The 22,651-nt window shown below is 43.2% G+C and overlaps 1 protein-coding gene and 1 pseudogene across 1 annotated transcript; one reads left to right on the top strand and one right to left on the bottom strand.

Annotated features, from left to right (window-relative positions):
* Positions 1 to 964: 964 nt before the first annotated feature.
* LOC114912613 (serine/threonine-protein kinase Aurora-2-like) lies at positions 965 to 15,958 on the bottom strand (annotated as a pseudogene).
* A 2,683-nt stretch (positions 15,959 to 18,641) lies between these two features.
* On the top strand, positions 18,642 to 22,292 carry LOC105040080 (AP-4 complex subunit sigma). The gene is made up of 4 exons (XM_010916464.4): positions 18,642 to 18,923; positions 19,669 to 19,755; positions 21,791 to 21,859; positions 21,958 to 22,292. Exons 1-4 carry the CDS (start codon positions 18,783 to 18,785, stop codon positions 22,090 to 22,092), a joined length of 432 nt encoding a protein of 143 aa, XP_010914766.1. The 5' UTR covers positions 18,642 to 18,782; the 3' UTR covers positions 22,093 to 22,292.
* Positions 22,293 to 22,651: the final 359 nt, after the last annotated feature.

Genomic DNA, 22,651 nt, shown 5'->3' with positions numbered 1-22,651 from the left:
AAGAATCTAAGATGTGGCTGCAACAGGATTGAGTTATATTTAACCAAAGTTGCCTTGGTTGATTATAGTGTTCAACGATTTCGAGAATGGATTCTCTTATGTTTCTTTAACAGCTCCATTAGAATCATCCTTCTATTTTAAGCATAATACTGTTTAAAATTCCTGCAGCTCAAAATATTTGAGCGTTGGCCATAAGCAACTTGCCTGCTTTGGTGATCTGGTTGCTTCTATATTGCAATTTAGCAGCATTTACAATTTCGTATGTCAGACATAAGCGGAGTTCCAAACTGCAGCAGTTGGATGGCCAAATCAACCACAGAAGGGAGAGAAGGAGAATCCTCTGTTGCAAAATTTGGAGATACCATTGCGGTCTGCAAAACATCACTGAAATGCCATCCCAAGCATATCAAATTTCGTTAGACTCATGCTCAGATTAATAAAATAAATTCCATTTGACCATAGTGATAGCAGGTACATGACAGTTTAACAAAAATAGTATAATCCTCACTGAAAAACAAAAAGGAAAACAAAATAGTATAACTGGTTTGAAAATAAAATAGTATAACTGGTTTGGGGACATGAATTTATGTAAGAATCATTAAGTGCAGGTGATTGCTTATTATCACCTAATGCTGGTCAGCATATTATCACCCAATGCTGGTGATGAGAAATGAGGAGGTGAGAATTCTGAAATTAGGTTAGCAGGTGGAAATGATGCGATAATGGGACACTGTGGAATTTAGGAAAAACTCAAAATAATGCAAGAGTTGATACTAGAAACAAGGATTGAGTGGAGATAATGGTGGTATTACAATGTATACATACAAACCTCTAAATGTGTCCTTTTCCTCCAGTGCAATGTTAAAGTTTTGCATGGCTAACTTTTGATTCAATATTCCTGTTGTTTTCTAAATCCAGCTTTTGTAGGTATTTGAAATTCATTAAAGGAGGGAAAAGGTAACCATACATAAGAAGTTTCTATATATGCAAGCAGAGAGATCAACCACCACATAGAATACAAGTTAGCTCCCTGTTACAACTTACAACTCCTGACTTTACTGGCTCTCATCAGACGTCAACAATGATCCTATCGGTCAGATGTTCAACCCAAAACCTAGGTGAAACAAAAGAGCTAAATTTACATACAATCAATGAATTTGACCCACAAATTTCCTCCAAATTTATTAGAGGGTAGGTTTCCCGTGACTACACTAACATCTGGGGGATTGCCTGTCTTTTAAACTCCATGTTATCCTCTATAGATGCCTGATGGATCTGCATTCTGGAGTATCCATGGATGCTCAAGCAACTTGCGAAGTGGAAGACGTTGTGAGGAGTCTTTGACAAGCATCTGAATGTCATATAGAAAGCTATTCATAAAGTGACTTGTTTCAATGATTATGCTAAGAAACAGGAAAGATGGTGTCAACCTGGCTATTAGTTCCTTTGCAGCAGAAGAAACAACTGGTTTTGGAGGAAACTTCAGATCAACTTTGATTATCCTGAATCCAAATAGCATAGCACGTAGAGAGTGCATAGGACCTAAATTACATAATTTCAAGGGAACAGTGTAAATGTGAAAAAAACAAAAGCTGCCAAGACAATTGAAGTGTGATATTACTTATTGAAAGAGAATAAGAACAAGATGGGTTTCAAGCATTATTACTTGGCAAAAGAGAAAAGGGTGCTCACATGAAATTTCGAAAATGTAGAATTTTTGCTATAAAATGCTTCAATGAATTTTTTTGATGAGCTATATAACAATTTCAGCATACTATATATGGATATTCAAAGACTTATAATGTGAGGTAGATGGACTATTTTCAGCTTCGAGAAACTTCTCAGGGGGAAAAGGAGGTGCCTGTAAGCCCTTTGGAAAAGTGATGAGCACCGTACTCCTTCAGGAACATCCAAAGAGACTTAAAATATGGTGCAGATTGTTACTAATTCTTCTTGGACATGTCCATGATACCCTGTCCTCTACTATTGTGGGTACAAGTTGGACAGAGAATAAGAAAAAGAAGGGTTTCAAGCATTATTTCTTAAATGAAGTTGTTTTCTATAAACAAATATTTTTGATGAAATATTAACACATCCAAACAATTAGAGACTTGTTAGGAGATCCCAGGTTCCTCCTAGGAAAATTTGCAGCTGGCTCATTAAGGTTCTTACCAGCTATAACCTTCCAACAGATGAAGGGACTGGTGAAGGTCGTCTATAAATTCTATGTAAAGAAGATGAGAGGTTCTTTGAAAAAAGGATATAATAAGAGCATCCTCTCTGGTACTTTTATTAGTCCTTCTCTAAAGCGATTCAAAGATTTTAAGGATTGCTAGAAACTCTACTTGGGCTACAAATACATCATCTTTTATCCTTTGAGGGGTGGATCAATCTTGGGCCTAACTACCCCATGGTATTTGTTAAGAGGTACAAAGACAGGATATTTAGGCAAGTCTATAAGTAGGTTGAAGCAATTTGTACAAAATAAATAAGGAATATAACTGGACTTCTGATATGTTCCATCTGATTTTTTAGCTGCCATTTGTAGAGGTTATTAGCTGGAATTGAAGGGTAAACTTATGTCTCCTTTATCGAATTTTTATATTGTATTAGGCTCCATAAATTACCATCTTCATGCTGGAGGTCCTTTACTTATTGTGTTGTTTAATTTCTGTGACCTATGAAAAATAAGCACAACAGACATTTCATACAGCACAATTGGTTAAATCCAAAAGCCACATGCTAAGCTAAATGAAGGCATGTAATAGTATGGTAAAGTTTCTTCCTTCTCTACTTTAAGAAAAGAGGAACATATTAATCATTGTAAAATGACATACTGCAATCGAAGAAAAGGAATGTTGTCAAATGATATGCTAAGGCAATACAAATAACATGATTTGTTTTTCTTGCTAACCTTCTGTATGTATCTGAATGTTCTTTTGCCTCAAATGGTGGAACTCCATATAGAAACTCATAGCATAAGACACCCAAGCTCCAAATGTCCACCCTAGCATCATGTTCTCCACTTTCCACTGTAACACAAGAACAGATGGAAACAAGTGAGGATCCAAGTAGGAAGTTCACGAGAAAATTCATACAAGGAGAAACTGAGTAAATGGCAGTTGGCATACCCATTTCAGGTGGAAGGTAGTCCAATGTCCCACACATGGTCCGCCTGCGACTAAATGTGGGAACAGACCACCCAAAATCTGCAATTTTCAACTCACCCTAACCCAAGAACCAACTGCATAAGAATCTTCCATGTAAATGTTGAGCCAGGAAAAAAGAATCAGTGGGTACATAAACATCAATCAGAAGCTTCTCTGGTTTGATATCTCTGTGAATAACATGCTTCCCGTGCAAGTAGATCAAGGCCTGTGCTAATGATGCAACATACTAAAACATCACAAAATTTCAAAAAGATCAAATTTGTAGCAAGTCACAGATGTTAGATGTCATATGGCAACACACATACTTTACATTACAGCTGCAATGCATATAAACATACACAAGAGCACCACATGAAAGTATTGGATTAGTAGAGCAAACATGTAGATAGGGAGAATTAAAGGTAGAACAATGTTCAGTCAGGTAATTGCATCAAACAAGAGTAATATAAGGCACATGAAAAGAAATAATATAGAGCATATGTGTACTCACAGTTGCAGCTTGCCTTTCACTGAAATGTTTGCATTTCTAAAATTCTTTGTAGAGCTCACCTTTTGCTGCATATTCTAATATCAAATAAACATGGGTCTGCAGTAGAATTGGAAATATGAGAAAGCTTGAACCACTGCAAAATGTCTCTTGCACTACTATTGCACAATACAGACATCAACAACACAGGTATTTCCATACCTGATCATAGAAATAACCATATAAACACAATATATTTGGGTGCCGTAAGTGACTTTGTATTTCTACTTCATGACGCAACTGAATGCTCAACCTGAGACTGTTTAAGCTGACTCTTGAACAGAAGCTTGAGTGCCACAATATGATTGCTCTGCTTCCATGCAGAACAAGTAATAGGTCTTGCAAAACTCATAAACCTAAGAAATATTAATGTAGACTGTGATATATCAGATGCCAGTGACTATTTAAGCTGATGGATTCTTTTATATTTCTTCCATTGCAATCGCAGTTTAGAATTTGGATTGCTCTTCTGGGTATTACAATAAAAGATGACATAATATTTAATGAAACATCACCTTTTCTAAAGAAACACCAAGGTAAGGAAGAGTGCCAACTACCCTAGTTGTATAGTTCCAAGCAAATGATCAGTACCTTCTTTTCTCTGGCCAAATAAACATGACCAAACTTCCCTCGTCCAACAGGCTTTCCAATGTCAAAGTCACTGAGAGTCCACCGCTTCTCCACAGTCAACACCTGTGAAGAAGACTTTGAAAAATCAAAGCAGAATTTAGAACAATTGATCCTCAAATCATGTCAAAATGCAGAGTTGAAAGGTATATAGTCAGAAACAACATAAAGATGGCACCATGTTCAATTCCAGAAGAGATAGAACTAAATTAAATACCGCAGAGTTAATTTTCTTTCTGTCACGTAATCAGATTAAAAAAAAAGGACGCAAATCTTGTCTAAAATTTGTGCCAAAGAACCTAGATAACCACCAACACCACCCCAACGCTGTAGCCCTCTTCCCCGCCAGTGAAAGACAACATCAAACACGCTTAATGTGAACAAGTCAAGCTGTAATCAAATCCACAGCAAGTTGAGATTGCCGAGTTTAAACCCATAATAGAACCCTAGATTCCTGAGCATTTCATGTGAAATCACCATTTAAAAAAGAAAAACAACCGCAACTAAAAGAAAACCCTAAAAACAATAATGTTGGGTGTAAAATACCCTCAGCCGAAGTTTGCAAAAGGCCGACTCTTCCAGGGCTTTACCGGCTTCCGACCTTGTGTGACGTCTTTCTGAACTCCCTCGACCATCCGGACTTCTCCGATAATGAACTTCTCCATTCATCTACCGGACCGCTCCAAACACTCTCTAGGCTTCACTATCAGTCGATCTTCTAAAGTAATCAACTATTCTCCGAATCTCTTCCGGACTTCTCCCAGCCACGATCGACTTTACTCCGGATTCCTTTCGGGCTTCGTCGACGTCCGAACTTTCCCAACAACAGGGCTTCTGCAGTAGCCAGGTTCCATCCAAGTTTCTACGGCGGTCGACCGCCTTCCGGATTTTATCCGGGCTCCTACGGGAGCCGGATCCCGGACGAACTTCTACCGTAAGCAATCTACTCCGAACTTCTACTGCAAGCAGTCTACTCCAAACTCCTACCGCAAGCAGTATACTCCGAGCTTCCACAGCGAGCGGTCTACTCCGGATCTCTACTGTAAGCGAATTCCATCCGAGCTTCTACTGTAAACAAATTTCTTTCGAACTTCTATCACAGGCAGATTTCAGCCGAGCTCCTACAGTGGATGGATCCCAAACGAGCTTCTACAACGGGATAAGCTCCACTGGCCAGATCACTACTCCGAGTTCCCACGACAACCGATTTTCGACCGAGCCTCTACAATAAGAGGCCTCCTTTCAGCCTTCTGCAAGAACCAGACTCCGTCCGAACTTTCATAGCGGATGGATTCCGGACGAGCTTCTACAACAGACGGGCTCCAGCAGCCGGACTTCTACAACAGCCGATCGCTTCCAGTGTCTGCCGAACCTCTCCAGCCATCAACTTTCAATGGCGTCAGCCGGACTTCAACAATGCCATCCAGACTTCCACAGGATCTCCAGACTCCTCCAGCGAACGAACCTCCCCAACGCCATCCGAAGTCCACTGCCGGCCGACCCTCCGCCAGATTCTTCATGAAATCGGACTTCTCCGACGGATAATCTTCAGACGAGCTTCCACATCAGGCAAATCCCAGACGGACTTCTCTAGCAATCAGACTCCTACCGGACTTCTTCAACAGGCGGTTCCTGTCCGAGCTTCTACAGCAGATGACTCCCATCTGCAGCACCAACGGCACTCAACAACTGTTAACCCATCAACAACTTCGGAAACATCCGAGCTTCTCCCAAATTGCAGGGACAGAGAGTCATTCCGCTCCATTAGACGTCCCAGCCGAGCTTCAGCCAACAGGCCCGAACCCTCTGGCAAGTCACGACAATGGCCACTACCCCACTCCACTCTCTGTAACAGATTCCACGTGGTCCCACCACTCTTTGGTAAGTCGCGACAGCGGACACCACTCCGCTCTCCATAACAAACCCCACGTGGCTCTGAACAGCCCACTGACGCCACTACTCTCCGCAACAAACTCTGCGCGGCCACGAACGGCCCACTACTAGACAGTTACGGACGTCACTGTCAATCAGTTACGCTCCTCCATCTATAAAAGGGACTCTTCAGATACGTTATTCTCTAAGCTCTAAACTCTATCTCAAAACTCTGCTAAAATTTTTCTTGAGCACTCCATTTCTGTTGAAGCAGAGTACTGACTTGAGCGTCGGAGGATCTTGCCGGAGCACCCCCAACTCTGGTTTAGACTTCTCTTGCAGGTCCTGGCGGCGGCCGCGATCATCCCAATTCCAGCTTCTCCGACTTCGGCGGAATTCTGCATCAACAGAATTGACGCTAGAGGAAGGGCTGTGTCTTCACAGTACCATTGTTCTTAAAGGAGTGCTCAACGGGACTGACTCTGATCATCTTCTCCGACATCCTCTTCTCCTTCTCCTTCTAGATCTCCACTTGATGCCTCCCCGAAAGGCATCCACCAGGCGATCCACAGCCTTCGTGACCAGATCTCAGCGAGCTCCGCAAGATCCGACCTCGTCTCCAGTTTCCCAGGCTCCTCCTCCTCCTCCTCCGGCAACGGCAGTCGGCATGGAGCAGTTCGACCTGCTGGTTCAGCAGGTCAGAGGCCTCATCGAAGTAGTGTAGGCCATGCAGCAGCAACCACAGCAGCTGTAGGCATCAGTGCGGCTGGAAAGAGCATCGTCGGAGTTTCAGAATCTGACAACCGGGCGGGCCACTTGGGCAAGTCGCCCTGTCTTCCCCGGAAAAGGGAAGCAGAAGGCAGAGAGCCTACCATCCGACCACGATTCCACCCCCAGAGAGTCCCTACCACCGTTACACCAGAAGACCCTCGAGACCCGCAGTCGAGAGGATCTCTTGGATCAAAGACTCCAGGAGATGAACCGACGGATCGAAGAGCTCCGCCACGCTCCCCCTGCTTATGGTGAGGACATCTGTACTGATCCTCCTTTCTCTCAAATGATCATACAGGAATCGATCCCGCCAAACTTCAAGCTTCCCCAATTCGAGAGCTACGATGGGACCTCAGATTCGGTCGACCATCTGGAGGCCTTCCGGACAATGATGCTGCTTCATGGCATGCCAGACGCCATCCTGTGCCGAGCTTTTCCGTCAACCTTGAAGGGAGTAGCAAGAAATTGGTACTCAGCACTGAAGCCGGGTACTATCTTCTCTTTTGAACAGATGAGCTACCAGTTTGTTGCTCATTTTGTCAGCAGCTGGCGTCCCCGGAGAGGTTCGGAGTCCCTCATTAACATCAAGCAAAAGGAGGGAGAATCCATCCAAGCTTACGTCAACCATTTCAACGTCACCGCGTTGGAGGTCCGAAACTTGGACCAATCAGTTGCGATGGCCGCCCTGAAGGGCGGTCTTCAAAAGAACGATCTTCTGTTTTTTCTGAAAAAGAAGTATCTTAGGGACTTCATCGATTTGCTGGCTCGGGCCGAAGGATATGCCTGTGCAGAAGAAGCCTTCAAGATGAAGGACAAGGAGATCGTGAAGGAGCGGCAGGCGGGAGGTTCCAGCAAGCCCACAGTTGAAAAAGGGCCGAGTGAAGCTTGGCCACGTTCTCGAACTCTCTCCGGATACAAGCGTGTCCAGACTCCTCCCTGGGCCCGTAAGAAGAGAAGCCCGGACCGTAGAGTTTGGCGGGGCTCTCCCCCGGGAAGATTTCACAGCTACGCCCCTCTCAACGCATCAAAAACTCAAGTGCTGATGGAGGTCAGGGGTAGCTGCCGAGGCCGGAAAGGATGCGCACACACCCCGGGAAGCGCAATCCTAACAAGTTCTGCCTCTACCATCGTGACCATGGCCATGACACGGAGGAGTGCATTCAGCTCCGAGATGAGATCGAGGAGCTCATCAGGCGAGGTCGGCTCGACAGATTCATTCGACGCCGACCTGAAGGTAGGAAAGATCGGCCAAGGGTCCTGCCACAACCGGAGCCGCCAAGGAGGGAGGACTAGCCTGAAGATCAGCCTCCAATTGGGATCATCAACTCCATCTCTGAAGGACCCCGACGGAGGGCAGACCTTCCGCGACCATGAAATTTGAAAAATCTACGAATGTATTACCAATAACTTTACCTCAAATAAAGGTTTCTTTCATATTTGTATATCTTCTTTTTGGCTTGAGCTCATAACGACAGGGAGCAGCTCTTTTCGACAATCGAAATTAAGCATGTTAGGAATATGAGGAGAATCTCATCCTAACATGAGCAAAGTCGAAGGCCCGATTATTTAAGACCGGATGGGGGGAAAGGCCCTTACAACGGCCCTTATGTGCCCCCATAGCCTTATTAGGAACAGGAGAAGAACCTCGTCCTAACATGAGCAAAGTCGAAGGCCCGATTACTTAAGACCGGATGGAGGAAGAGGCCCTTACAACGGTCCTTATGTGCCCCCACAGTCTTGTTAGGAACAGGAGGAGAACCTCATCCTAACATGAGCAAAGTCGAAGGCCCAATTATTTAAGATCGGATAAAAGGAGAGGCCCTTACAACGGTCCTTATGTGCCCCCACAGCCTTGTTAGAAATAGGAGAAGAACCTCGTCCTAACATGAGCAAAGTCGAAGGTCCGATTACTTAAGACCGGATGGGGGGAGAGGCCCTTACAACGGCCTTTATGTGCCCTCACAGTCTTGTTAGGAACAGGAGAAGAATCTCGTCCTAACATGAGTAAAGTCGAAGGTCCGGTTATTTAGAGACCGGATGGGGGGAGAGGCCCTTTGCAACGGCCCTTATGTATCCTCACAGCCTTGTTAGGAACAGGAGGAGAACCTCGTCCTAATATGAGCAAGGTCGAAGGCTCGATTATTTAGAGACCGGATGGAGGGAGAGGCCCTTTACAACGGCCCTTATGTGCCCTCATAGTCCTGTTAGGAATAGTAGGAAAACCCCGTACTAACATGAGCTGAAATTGACTGTGTCGGGAACAGAAGGAGAACCTCATCCTGACACAGACGAAGACCTGATCATTCAAGATCGGATGAGGAGAAAAGCTTCCTCGATGGCTCCTCTACATCCCTACAACCACGCTAAGAGCAGAGGGAAAACCCTCGCCCAAGTATAAAAAAAAAAAGAAGAAGGAAGAGGGGAGATCAAAAGGGAGAGCGACGAACCATACCAGTAATAAGGAAAAAACGAACCGCATCAAAGACACAAGGGAAGGGAGAAGACTCTTATCAAAAACCCTCAGTTCCTAAGAGGAAACTCAACACAGGCGACGAGAAGTTCGAAAAAATCGACTTCCACAAGGTGACAAGAAGTTCGAAAAAATCGACTTCCATAAGGCAGCGAGAAGTTCGAAAAAATTAACTTCCTCAAGGTGACGAGAAGTTCAGGCCCCCAAGCTCGAGCACCGAAAGGAAACGACAAACTCGAATAGCTTCAAAAAGGCCTACAGTCATGAACAAAAAGGACGAATCAACATGGCGACGATCAGGAACCTTCAAACAACGTCGACATCAAACATGACAAAAGACAAAAAAAATCCGGTAAACGATAACTTAATGCAAGAATGGACAAGGTAATGGAAAACTTCCTTTTCATTTCATTAGTGAAGTGTACATTACAAAGCCTTGAAGGCCAAAAAAGAAAAATGACAAGAAGAGAAAAAGAATGCATGGAAGGATAAAAGATAAAAAAAAGGGGGGGCTCTAAGGAAGCTCAGCCTCTTCCGACTTCGAGCTCTCGGTTCCGGTCCTTATTAGGGATTGCTTTAAGTTTTCGACTTCTTCCTCTAGTTCCATCTTTCTCAGCAGCAATCCCGGTACATCTGGTGGAATCGTCGGCTCTCGCCCTCCGACTCTCGAAGCTTCTTCCTTAGGACCTCGGACTCCACCTCGACATCTTTGACCGCCTGCCCTCGTGGACCAGCTGAATCTTCAGCCGCTGCAGTTTGGCCTCCTCCCACCCAAGGGCCACGGACAGCTCTGCCATGGTCCCCCTCAAGGAGCGGAGCTCGTCGGAGCCTTATGCAAGGGCAGGCTGGACTCTCTCAGACAGTTGCCTCTGAAGGCGGACAACTTCGTCGGTCACCGTCTGGAGCTTCCTTCGGTAGTCCTCTACTTGCCCGCTCCAACTGGCTCGGTAGGCATTGTAGTTCGCCTCGACGTCCTGCAGCTGCTTTTGAAGGTCAGAGAACTTCTTTGACCAGTCTCAGTCGCGATCGGCTTGGATTGTGAGCCAGGATGAGCTCCCTTCCAACTGACCGATCCTCTCCCGTACGGCCGCCAGCTCGACTTCAAGGGAGCTAATCTTGGAAGCCTGAGTCCAAGATCGATCGCTGGCACATTTTCGGAGTTCCTCAAGCTCCATCACAAAGTCGGCCTTCCTCCGGGTATAGTCCATGAGACCCTTTCTGTGAAGGTTCTAAAAGCGAATAGCCTCCGCAGTGACTTTCGAATAGCTCTTCCTCAGCCGGTGAAGTTCATCTTCCAACTTCTTGGATTTCTTCGTCAACTGATGAACTTTCCTTCTGAGGTCTCGAATCATCGACTTTAGAGGGATCTCCTGTGGTAGGAGAAGAGCTTCGGCAGGGCACTGTCATTGGGAGACAAGAACGCCACAGCTCAAATTAGTACAAGAAGACGGAAGAGAAGAAAAGGAATGCAAAAGAAGAAAAAGGAGCTTTTTGTAAAGAAGAATCCGATTTCATTGATTATATAATTTTTAAGTATAAGAGAACGAAGAAAAGTCACCACAAAAGAAAAAAATAAAACTAGAGGTTTCGAACTTCTGGGACAGAAGTGGAGGGGCTCGGCATCCCTGGAAGGTCGGTAGCAGCGGCCGCAGCGGTCGAAGGGGTCCCGACTGGAGGAGGACCGGTCACGGCTTCGGAAGGTCCGGCTTCATCGTCGGATGCCTCATCCAGGAAGCCGAGGTCCAGTTCAAAAAACTTTCCGGCCACCTTCTCTTGGCAGAGTTCGAAACCCTTGATGAAGGCATCCTGACCGAACTGGATCTGTAGATCCTCTATCTCGGAGGAGGCCTTGAATTCCTCCACTGCTCGGGCCCCTGCCTTCGAGACCAGGGATGGGATCCGCGCCTTCAGCTCAGAAACCTGCGCCTTCAGTTCGGAGACCTCAGCCTCTGCCTTGTCTCTCTCTTCCTCCAAAGTGGCCCTCAAGTTCATCGAGGTTTGCCCCTCCTTCAGCAGCGCCTCTTGGAGACTTGCAACTTCAGTAGTCTTCTCCTCGAAGCGGACGGCCTCGGTCAGACGACCTTCCTTCGCCTGGCGGCCTCCTTCCTGGCATCGTTCATCGCCTCGATGTTGGCGATGAGCTGGTGTCCCACCTGCAAGAGCAGGGAATCAATATAAAAGCCGAAAGGTAAGCAAAGTAAAGAGGCAGGAAGAAGGAGTGAATTGATCTACCTCGAAGAAGGACCCCAGAGAGTTCCAGACCCGCTGCTCAGGGTCGGTGTGGACGATCCTGCGGACGACCTCGGGCAGGATGCACCCGTCGACCAATTTCTTTATTAAATCCTTATTATGGAAGGGATTTTTCCCTAGATCTTCCTCGGATTTGCCTGCCCCCTCGACGGCAGCCTTGCGGCTGCGGCTCTTATGGGCCAGAGTCTTCTTTCTCCTCCTCCTTGCACCCCCGGATGCCCCCTCGGGATGAGCCTCTGGAGTGGGATCCACGGCCGGGGGGCTCCTTGAAGGGGCTCGGGGGACTTCGGATTCGACGTCGGAAGGGACATTGACAGTGACAGCCACCTGAGCAGGCGCGGCCGAGCTTGTCTCTTCTGTCCTGACTTTCTTCACCGACTCCGAAGTTGAGGCGCCTTTTCTCTTGTGGGTCTTAAGACCCTGGGCTAACCTCCGAGCCACGCCTGCATCCATGTCTGCAATAAAAGAAGATCAACACGGCTCAGAGATGGAATAAGAGAAAGGGGAAGCACAAAAAAATATATATATATAATTATACCGACAGGGTTAAGAGGACTCAGGCCGACGTTGAACAAGAGTTGTTCTTTTAGAAGTTCGGAGAGGAGGGGAGCTTGATAGGCCTCGAGCTTTTTGGAGGCTTCGAGGTCGTCCCTTTCCAGGCTAGAAGCCCGGTGGACGGAATCCCTCAGGGAGCCCCAAGGGGGTAATCCCAGCTCCAAGGTCGGGCACCGAACATAGAAGAACCTCTCCTTCCAGTTGTGGATAGAAGAGGGGGCGCCTTTCAGCAACCCCTTTCTACCGAACTGGGGGGAGAAGTACCACTAGTCCTTTGCCGAGGGGTGACATTTGAAGGTGTAGAAATACTTAAACAGAGAAAGGGTTGGCTGGACTTCGGCTAGGTGACAAAGGAAAAGAAATCCTATCAAAAATCTAAAGGAGTTCGGCGCTACTGAGACTAGAGAAATGTTCAAAAAATGAAAGAGAGCGATGACAAAAGGTGGAAGTGAAAGTCGAAGTCCGACACGGAAGGCCTCCTGGTACAGACAGAAGCAACCGGGAGGAGGAGCGCTAGCCCGATCAGTTGGCCCGGGAAGCTCCGGCTCGTACTTCGGAGGAACTCCATACTGAATCCTTATCAGTGAGAGTTCATCCGGAGTCAAAGAGCTGGGGATGGTGTCCGGTGCAAAGACTAGACGAGGTTCGATCCTAACTACGGATTCATCTACGGTACAAGGACTTTGGGAGATTGGGACTGACGAACTCCTAGAACCGCTAGAAGAGGAGATATCGGAAGACATTTTGGATCGAATGGAAGCCACAAAAATCTCGAAAAAAAAAATCTAAAAAATAGCAAACAAGCTCTCGAGGAAGCTAAACAAATGGAATACGGAGAAGAAAGAACAGAAAAATGATAAGAAGTTTCAGAACTAACCTAGGTTGGCCCGAGGAGTGCAGGAAGATGGCAAGGATGATAGAAGTCGACCCGGAGGATGCCTAAAGCCAAGAAGGACGTTAAAGGAAGCTGGAGCTCTCAGAGAAGAGGAGGGGACCAAAGGATTCTCTCAGACAAAGTGAAATCCCTGAAGGAAGAGGACGTGTTTAAATAACTCCTAGGGTCTGGCGCAATAATGATTGCGGATCTTCTCTGGCCGACCTACGCTCGCCGCGTGTCCCACTCACCATGGCAGGTGGTTGAAAATGGCTGATAGCTGACAAAATCATTATTGCACCGTACCTAGCACCACGCCCCAGTGAGAATTTCGAAAAAATCTTTTCGGATCGCTTTGGTTTGAAAAGACTCCGGCACCAGCGCGCCAAACGTCAAAATATCTGAAAACCATCGAGTGCGGAATTCGAGGGAGGCAACTTCGACTGTGAGAATTTCTCTGTACTTTCTTCATTCAGAGCCTGAACTCGAAAGTAGGGGGACTGGTGTTGGGTGTAAAATACCCCCAGCCGAAGTTTGCAAAAGGCCGACCCTTCTAGGGCTTTACCGGCTTCCGACCTTGTGTGACGTCTTTCTGAACTCCCTCGACCATCCGGACTTCTCCGACAATGAACTTCTCCATTCATCTACCGGACTGCTCCAAACACTCTCTAGGCTTCACTATCAGTCGATCTTTTAAAGTAATCAACTATTCTCCGAATCTCTTCCGGACTTCTCCCAGCCACGATCGACTTTACTCCGGACTCTTTTCGGACTTCGTCGACGTCCGAACTTTCCCAACAACAGGGCTTCTGCAGTAGCTAGGTTCCATCCAAGTTTCTACGACGGTCGACCGCCTTCCGGATTTTATCCGGGCTCCTACGGGAGCTGGATCCCAGACGAACTTCTACCGCAAGCAGTCTACTCCGAACTTCTACCGCAAGCAGTCTACTCCGAACTCCTACCGCAAGCAGTCTACTCCAAACTTCCACAGCGAGCAGTCTACTTTGGATCTCTACTGTAAGCGAATTCCATCCGAGCTTCTACTGTAAACAAATTTCTTCCGAACTTCTATCACAGGCAGACTTCAGCCGAGCTCCTACAGTGGGTGGATCCCAGACGAGTTTCTACAACGGGATAGGCTCCACCGACCAGGTCACTACTCCGAGCTCCAACGACAACCGATCTTCGACCGAGCCTCTACAATAAGAGGCCTCCTTTCAGATTTTTGCAAGAACCGGACTCCGTCCGAACTTTCATAGCGGATGGATTCCGGACGAGCTTCTACAACAGACGGGCTCCAGCAGCCGGACTTCTACAACAGATGATCGCCTCCGGTGTCTGCCGAACCTCCCCAGCCATCAACCTTCAATGGCGTCAGTCGGACTTCAACAATGCCATCCAGACTTCCACAGGATCCCCAGACTCCTCCAGCGGACGAACCTCCCCAACGCCATCGAAAGTCCACCGCCGGCCAACCCTTCGTCAGATTCTTCATGAAACCAGACTTCTCTAGTGGATAATCTTCAGACGAGCTTCCACATCAGGCAAATTCCAGACAGACTTCTCTAGCAATCGGATTCCTATCGGACTTCTTCAACAGGCTGTTCCTGTCCGAGCTTCTACAGCAGATGACTCCCGTCTGCAGTACCAACGGCACTCAACAACCGTTAACCCATCAACAACTTCGGGAACATCCGAGCTTCTTCCAAATTGCAGGGACAGAGAGTCATTCTGCTCCATCAGACATCCCAGTCAAGTTTCAGCCAACAGGTCCGAACTCTCTGGCAAGTCACGACAATAGCCACTACCCCACTCCACTCTCTATAATAGATTCTACGTGGTCCCACCACTCTCTGGTAAGTCGCGACAGCGGACATCACTCTTCTCTCCATAACAAACCCCATGTGGCTTTGAACAGCCCACTGACGCCACTACTCTCTGCCACAAACTCTACGCGGCCACGAACGGCCCACTATCAGGCGGTTACGGACGTCGCTGTCAATCGGTTACGCTCCTCCGTCTATAAAAGGGATCCTCCAGATACGTTATTCTCTAAGCTCTAAACTCTATCTCAAAACTCTGCTAAAATTTTTCTTGAGCACTCCATTTCTGTTGAAGCAGAGTACTGACTTGAGCATCGGAGGGTCTTGTCAGAGTACCCCCAACTCCGATTTAGACTTTCCTTGCACGTCCTGACGGCGGCCGCAATCATCCCAACTCCAGTTTCTCCGACTTCGACAGAATTCTGTATCAACAAATAATATCGAGATAGCAACAAAAATACCAAACTTCAGCTTGGAAAATCCTAATTCGCCTTAATCTTTGCTGCAATAATTTCAATAATGCAGAAAGACTGAATCCAGCAATGCCAAATTCTTCGTACACAGATAAGATAAGTCTCCAGTGAGGCGGAAAAAGGGATCTTTATTGAGTAACCCGATGCCCAAGAAAGGGAGATAGGAGAACATGAAGGAGACGAGGACCTATAAAAGCAAACCTAGTCACCATCAAGAGCTCTTAAAAAAATAATACCTTTCTTGCTTACCTTTTCTTCTTGCTGGGCTTCTGTGGAGATCCCCATGAGAGAGACACAGAGAGAGAGAGAGAGAGAGAGAGAGAGAGCGATGCGTTCTTGCCTTGCTGAAGTTTGGGCGGAGAAGAGGGAATTCGAGGTTCCGGCGTGGGACAGCGCTCCAACGGTCGAATTCTACGATGCATCCACGTGGACACAATATGAGGCGGCCTTAAGATGTAAGAACTTTAAATTGCGGATGACAAAACACGGGAAAAGGAGGAGAAAATTATAAAAAAATATTGCGTTGGATATTTCATCACAAGACAACCATCCTAACTAGCCTTCAGCTCTCGGGTCTATTTGGCTGACCGGATTTAAAATTTCATAAGTTTTATTGGTTACATTAGTGAAACCATCAAAAATTTGGATTACAGATCAATACGTATAATTATCGAGGGGATAATCTTTTCTGTGGACTTATCGAAATCTCATAAGGTAAAAAAAAATCTATTAAGATAATTATTTTTATTTTATAGGATTCGAATCAGTCTATTCAAAAGATGACTCTTGCCATTTGTAAATATAGGCCTACTCCAACCTTCGATGGTTGGATCCAAACTTTTTTATTTTATAAGATCTAAATTTTTGATGATTGTATTGGTCCAATCTATGAATCCAACGAAATTTTAGGTTGAATCATCCAAATATTTATACTTAAATTTAAAATTTCAATCCTAATATACTTTGATCCTCTCTTTTATTTTATTTGTCCAGTAGTTATCTATGACATCCATGTTATAATTATTATGGACCCTTATGTTATTGTACTCCATGTAAGGAGCATTATTTTTAGATTCATAGGCGACATTAGAGTCTTAAAAAATATGAATTAGCACTAGAGCTAAATTGTTGGCTTCTGTTCTTGAAAGCTTTTATAAAATTTAAGAGCAACTTGTATGAATAATAAAGTATTACTTGTTAGGCTTAAAGTAGGCCGATCAGTAGAATCATGAAAATGAACCACCATTTTAGTAGTTTGAATCCTCTCTATTTTGTATATAAGAGTAAATTTAAAAATTTAAATAGCTTTTTTCCAGCTAGAATTCTCCGTTACAATCGTGGCAGTATGGTTACATGATTTCTATTTTCTATACATGACATGTCATTTAAAAAATAAATAACTAATGATTTAATTAGGGATCTATGAATAGTTCTTTTAATAGACATTCTATATTGATTCCTGTACTAATATATGCTTATTGTATAAAACTTGTCGATCAAGATCTTTGAAATAATTAATGAACTTAATTACAGATCAAAATAGAAAATAATTATTTATTTATTTGTAGCAAACATACTATCACTTGTATATTCTAAGCATTGTCACATTATTTCTCCTTGAGACTTATTGTAGAAGAGACCTACCGATCAGAACCAATCCTCCATTAAAATGTACCTAAGATGATATGGCGAAGACACACCAGCTATGAACCCATGACCATCATTTCAGCCAACCACGTGGGCGAAGTCTACACCAAACGCCTACAATTAACAACCTCGACTTAGAAGAGATGGAAAAGATTTCTCTCTCAATAAAGGGTCAGGACGTGGTCTAATGGCATGCAGAGGTAGGTTTAACAAATCACAGATTCTGGCTAGTGGCCTATGGACTCAATCTTCATATAAAAAGAGATATGAAGGAGATCTTTAGGTAAGAAATAACAAGCAAAAAAAAGCAAATTCAGGCACTCGAGAGAAGGGTATGCCCTAAGGGAAGAGAAAGGAGAACTCTTTGTTCTTCCGACTCTCATTTTTTTTTTTCTATTGTTCTCAAAGCTCCAGCTAACTTAAATATCGAAAGATCTTCCATCGAAATATTCCTTGCGAGTATGAATTTTTTTTACAGATACCTTCCGACATCATAAATTTCGGACAGCATCTAGCTTCAGTTATATCAGCACCCCTTGGAGCCTTGTGGCAACAGGGCTAAAATGTATCATCCTTTCAATATTCAGAGAATGCCGATTGATTTAATTTACAGTGGATAGTAAATAGAAACAATCTATGATGCATATTACTGTTTATTAACTCATAGATTATTATGAATGGGGATGATATAATGTACATAATATACTGGATCTCACTGGTGTGTATCTATGAATCTTGTAATTATAGTATTTAGTGATTTAAATTGGTTCTCTACAAAAATTTTGATTAATATAGATAATGTTGGTGCGTGTTATCCGACCTTATCACCGTTGGGATACGTGGTAAAAAATTGTTATTTGGGTTAAATACACTTTTAGATTACATTGGCGTATTATCGATCTCCCTCTTCAGTATTATCTGTTAATTGCGTTAATCCAAAACTACTGATAGACTGGCGCTCATCGCAGTTTATCATCGATCTGCGACATTTTACTTCGATTTTCGACCGATATGATTATCAACATTAAAGGCATGATATCCAGTTCAAACGATTACCAATATCAGTTGTTCCACATCGATATGTTACTGACATGTCACTAAAGATGCAGACGGTTATCCGACAGCTGTCATTCAGCTCAATATTAACTGTCTTCCAGCTATATTTCAGTTTATTGTCATGTGGGTAGCTGCCTTACGATTTCTACACAGCTGGCTATTCTGTTATAACAGATTTCTAACGGTCTGATAAATTTTTCTTAAGATCTAAGCGAGCTCCATCTATATAAAAGGGATAGGATATTCTTTGAGGGATAAGTAAGAACAGAGAGAAAATTTTGCTAAATTTTTTGTTGAAAAAATTAATTTTTTTTTATTTTTTTTAATTTGAAATTTTTATTTTATTTATTTTATTTTTTATTTTTAAAATTTTAATCGATTAAGTATCGAAGGATTCGAAACTGAAAGTATTCTACCTATTTTAAATTTTCTTTGATAAATTTACTCATGATCTATATCAATTTGATCTTTAGGAGCACTCCAGATCGATCTCGCCGACTTCCCTACGGAGCCCTTCAGCAACAGACAAGATCCCAAATTCAAATTGAATAGCTATCCTCCTCCCGAGGATTCGGGATTTGTCTGCAACCAGGCTCACGCAGGTAACAAGAAAGGGAAAAAAACCGCCGGTCCTCCGCCGAGGAGTCGAGGAAGGGAGAGAGAGGGCGATGGGGATTCGCTTCATACTGCTGGTAAACAAGCAAGGCCAAACCCGGCTGGCCCAATACTACGAGTACCTCACGCTCGAAGAGCGCCGCGCGCTCGAGGGCGAGATCGTCCGCAAATGCCTCGCCCGCACCGACCAACAGGTTTCTCCCTCCCTCCCTCCTCTTATTTCTCCTCGATATTCTTCTTCTTACGTTCAATTCTTCTACGTAGTGCGATAGATCTATCGGAGTTACCTCAGATTTTTTTTCTGCCCTAGGAAAATCCAAAAAGGGTTTCTTTTTCGAATCGATCCCGGCTGTGGACAGGAATCTGCCAGGGATTGGTGTCTAATTCTGACGCCGATTTGATATTTTATGGTCTCTTCCTTATGGGAAGGCGTCTCTACATGGGTTTCTATGGAAAAAAAAGATTTTTAATGATTCCTCTCGTTTATTTTAGCGAACTGTTTAGATCCGTGAAAGAAAACTGATTGCATCTGGGCAATACCGAGACCTATTTTATTAAATTGCACTCTTATTCTCTCGTGATGATGTTAAGGAGTTTAGGGTTTGTGGTTGTTCGAGCCTTTGCGTTAGTAAAATTGTTATGTTGGTGGATGTTGGTTTTATTGATCCAATGGTAATTAAGAAAAATTATCCTTTCCGCGTGTAAATTGGGTTGTCAAAGGCAGTTTGTAGAAAGGTGTGAGGTGCACGCCTCTTGAGTATGCTGAAGCCCTGAGATACATCTTCTCTCTGTCTCTCTCTCTCTCTCTCACACACACACATTCCCTGTATTAACTCCAAAAGCATGCAATTATCTGTTCCCATTCGTTGTTATTTTTTAGTTGATCATACTTTTCTTCTTGCTATACTCACGGATGTCCAATTCTGTTTCTCATTGCAGTGTTCTTTTGTTGAGCATCGGAACTACAAAATTGTGTACAGGCGATATGCATCTCTGTTCTTCTTAGTAGGGGTTGACAATGATGAAGTATGTCATTCTGTTCTCTTGGTGTGTGTACACATTCTAGTCTTCAGTAAATTATGCTGGTTATATGAAGCATTGATCCTATATATTTTACCGACTCAAATAAAGCCGTGTGAGCAAAACTATTAATGTCACTTTCTTCTGTTGTGATAAAGATTTGAATTTCAAATTCTGTGAACTAATAAAAAAACATAATACCACCAATATGAATTATGGCATTGGAACCCCTTTTTTGATGAATAAGAAGCTGTTATTTTAATTGTAACTGAGATGGCGCAAAGAACAATTGGGGAGATGAAGTTATTTTATGTTATACTGCTAAGATTTCATTAGAGGAAAATGTCCTGACTAGGCTTGTATGCAAGCACATAAGGGTGGACGTTCATTGAGACCCAGTCACCCATTTTATTGCTCCTAGAGGGAATTAAATTTTTATAACAAGAAGATATGTTCTTCCTATATTTTGTTGTTCTTTGCAGAAATAAATAGAGATAGAGTTGACTTTTTTAATGCACTGAACTTCATATGTTACATAGAACTGAGTGGTTGAATGTATTAAACAAGGCACGGCAGCATAAATATTTGGATCCACTTACAGTTTGGGTGGATCTTATAAATCCGCAGCATTGATTGGATTAAGTTCTCATTGGTTATATAACAGGAAATACATTTCAGAATAAACATTAATTCTAGATTTGCCATTATTTTGGATATCTGCATCTGTTTACCTTAATCTCAAAACATTTTTGTGGGTTGTTTAAATCTTTCTTTCTCAATCTCTGGGACAATGTCAGGTTGATTCTGTTCTTTTTTTTTTTTTTTAAAAAAAAACTTTGTGGGGCTTGTCATGTGTCTTCACTGATAAGAAGCCTTGAAGATATAGAATTATTTAAATTTTTAATGGTATCAGGAAAAAGGTCACTAAAAGCAATTTTACTCACAGTTGGACTACACAGTTTATATTAAGTCTTTGACAAAGTATTTAACGATTTTAATCAATGTGGATCAATTAAATTGAAGATCCAATTTGTTGAAGTTGATATGAACTACAAAACATGTCTAGAAACCAAAAATAACATATCTTAGTGGTCTCTAACTTATGGATCAAGTTGGTACAAATTTAGGGTTGAATAATCTGAGTGCATTTTTCTTTTATTTTTAGTATCTGGTTTCCTATTTTATGACTTTGTGAAGCTCGTCTATATAAGGTAGTCAAGGATTTAGTTTATGGGAGATTTTTGATTGATTAGTAGAATTTTATTTGTAGAGTTTTCTTCCACTTCTCTTCTTGTTCCTTGTGCTTCTCTCTCAAAGTATGTGGGTTTAGACCTCTGTTAGAAAGTTATTGGAGTGATGAAAGTTGCTAGTGTTATGGCTTACTTTATGCTTGCCTGAACTCTTGGATTTAAAACCTGAGGTGAAAGAGTTCATAAGGAAACTTCTAATCATGCATCTCAAACTCTACTTGGTAGTCAAGGGAATTCATGAGAGGCTTCTGCTTAGGCTAAGTAAATAGGGTAACCATGGAGGCTTGCAGTTGAAGTTAATATGGATGAGAATTAGAAAATTCCTGTCTGCTCATGTTTACAGATATTTAATGTCTGCCAAGACATCGTAGGGCAAACTCAATAGAGGGTTTGGTCTTCTGATGGAACCATTCCTCGACTAGCAATTCAATACAACCATGATGTTGTTTAGGACATCATCTCCTTGTTCAGCACTTCACTTGAATAACATCTTCCTTCTTTAGATGAACCATGATCTCAGAACTTTGAAGGTCTTCTAAACTTGTATGTGACAGATTGGTGCCATTGTCGGAATCTGACCACCTACAACATTAATCTGTAACTTGACCATTCAAGGCTTGAAGATTTTGGACCTCATATTTGCAATTTTGAAGTCACTTTGTAGGATCAGATCGCTTAACACTGCTATTAGGTTTTTCCTTTTTATTGCTTCACTTGTTCTATTGCTACCACGCAGTCCAGATAATCTCATGCAATAGAAATCATTAATATCTTTAACACTTCTTTTGCAGAATGAGCTAGCAATCCTAGAATTTATACATCTATTAGTCGAAACTATGGACCGCCATTTTGGAAATGTGGTATGTTTGTAAAAATCCTCAATACCTCAGATTAGACCACCTTTCTTGTTTCATTGAAGATCTAAAATATGCCTTTTTTATTTTTACCTTGTTCACAGTGTGAGCTGGATATCATGTTCCATCTTGAGAAAGCACACTTCATGCTGGAAGAGATGGTAATGAATGGGTGCATCGTCGAAACAAGCAAGACAAACATTTTGGCCCCAATTCAACTCATGGACAAGGCATCATAGCTCTTTAAATGTTGCTTGTGTATCTTGCTGTTGATCTGATGAAATCAAGTTCTGCACAGCACACGTGGTTTTGCTTTTTCTTACATTGTTTTTTACTCCGAAAATTTGTTCGCAGATGATGAAACTAGCTTGTTGGAATAATTGATTGCATAAGCATTTTATAGTAAATCATTGTTGAAAGGCATGTCTTGGATGACTCAGATGATTTTGTCATACGCTTCTGTTCTTGATAAATTGTATGTTATGCTCTGCTTGCAGCATCGCAAGATGGGTAGCTACAACTAACTGAACATAAACATGTATCAGGTAGCCAATGTATGCCTGACCTGATTGATGTACACAAACACATGGTAAACTGCTACTCGATTATCATGTTTCTAAACATATGGTAAACTGCTACTCGATTATCATGTTTCTGAGTGAGTGGAATCTTTTTATTTTTATTTTTTTTTATTATTATTATTTTAAACTGAGCTGAACCCAATGCATTTGGCCCTGAAGCTCGAAGAAGCGCGGCCAAATTCGTGCCGGTATCGACTCGAGTTAATGGGCTTCTGTT

The sequence above is a fragment of the Elaeis guineensis genome, chromosome 2 (genome assembly GCF_000442705.2).
Source record: "Elaeis guineensis isolate ETL-2024a chromosome 2, EG11, whole genome shotgun sequence".
In the NCBI taxonomy this organism is placed as follows: Eukaryota; Viridiplantae; Streptophyta; class Magnoliopsida; order Arecales; family Arecaceae; genus Elaeis; species Elaeis guineensis.
This window is presented reverse-complemented; position numbering and strand designations above follow the sequence as displayed.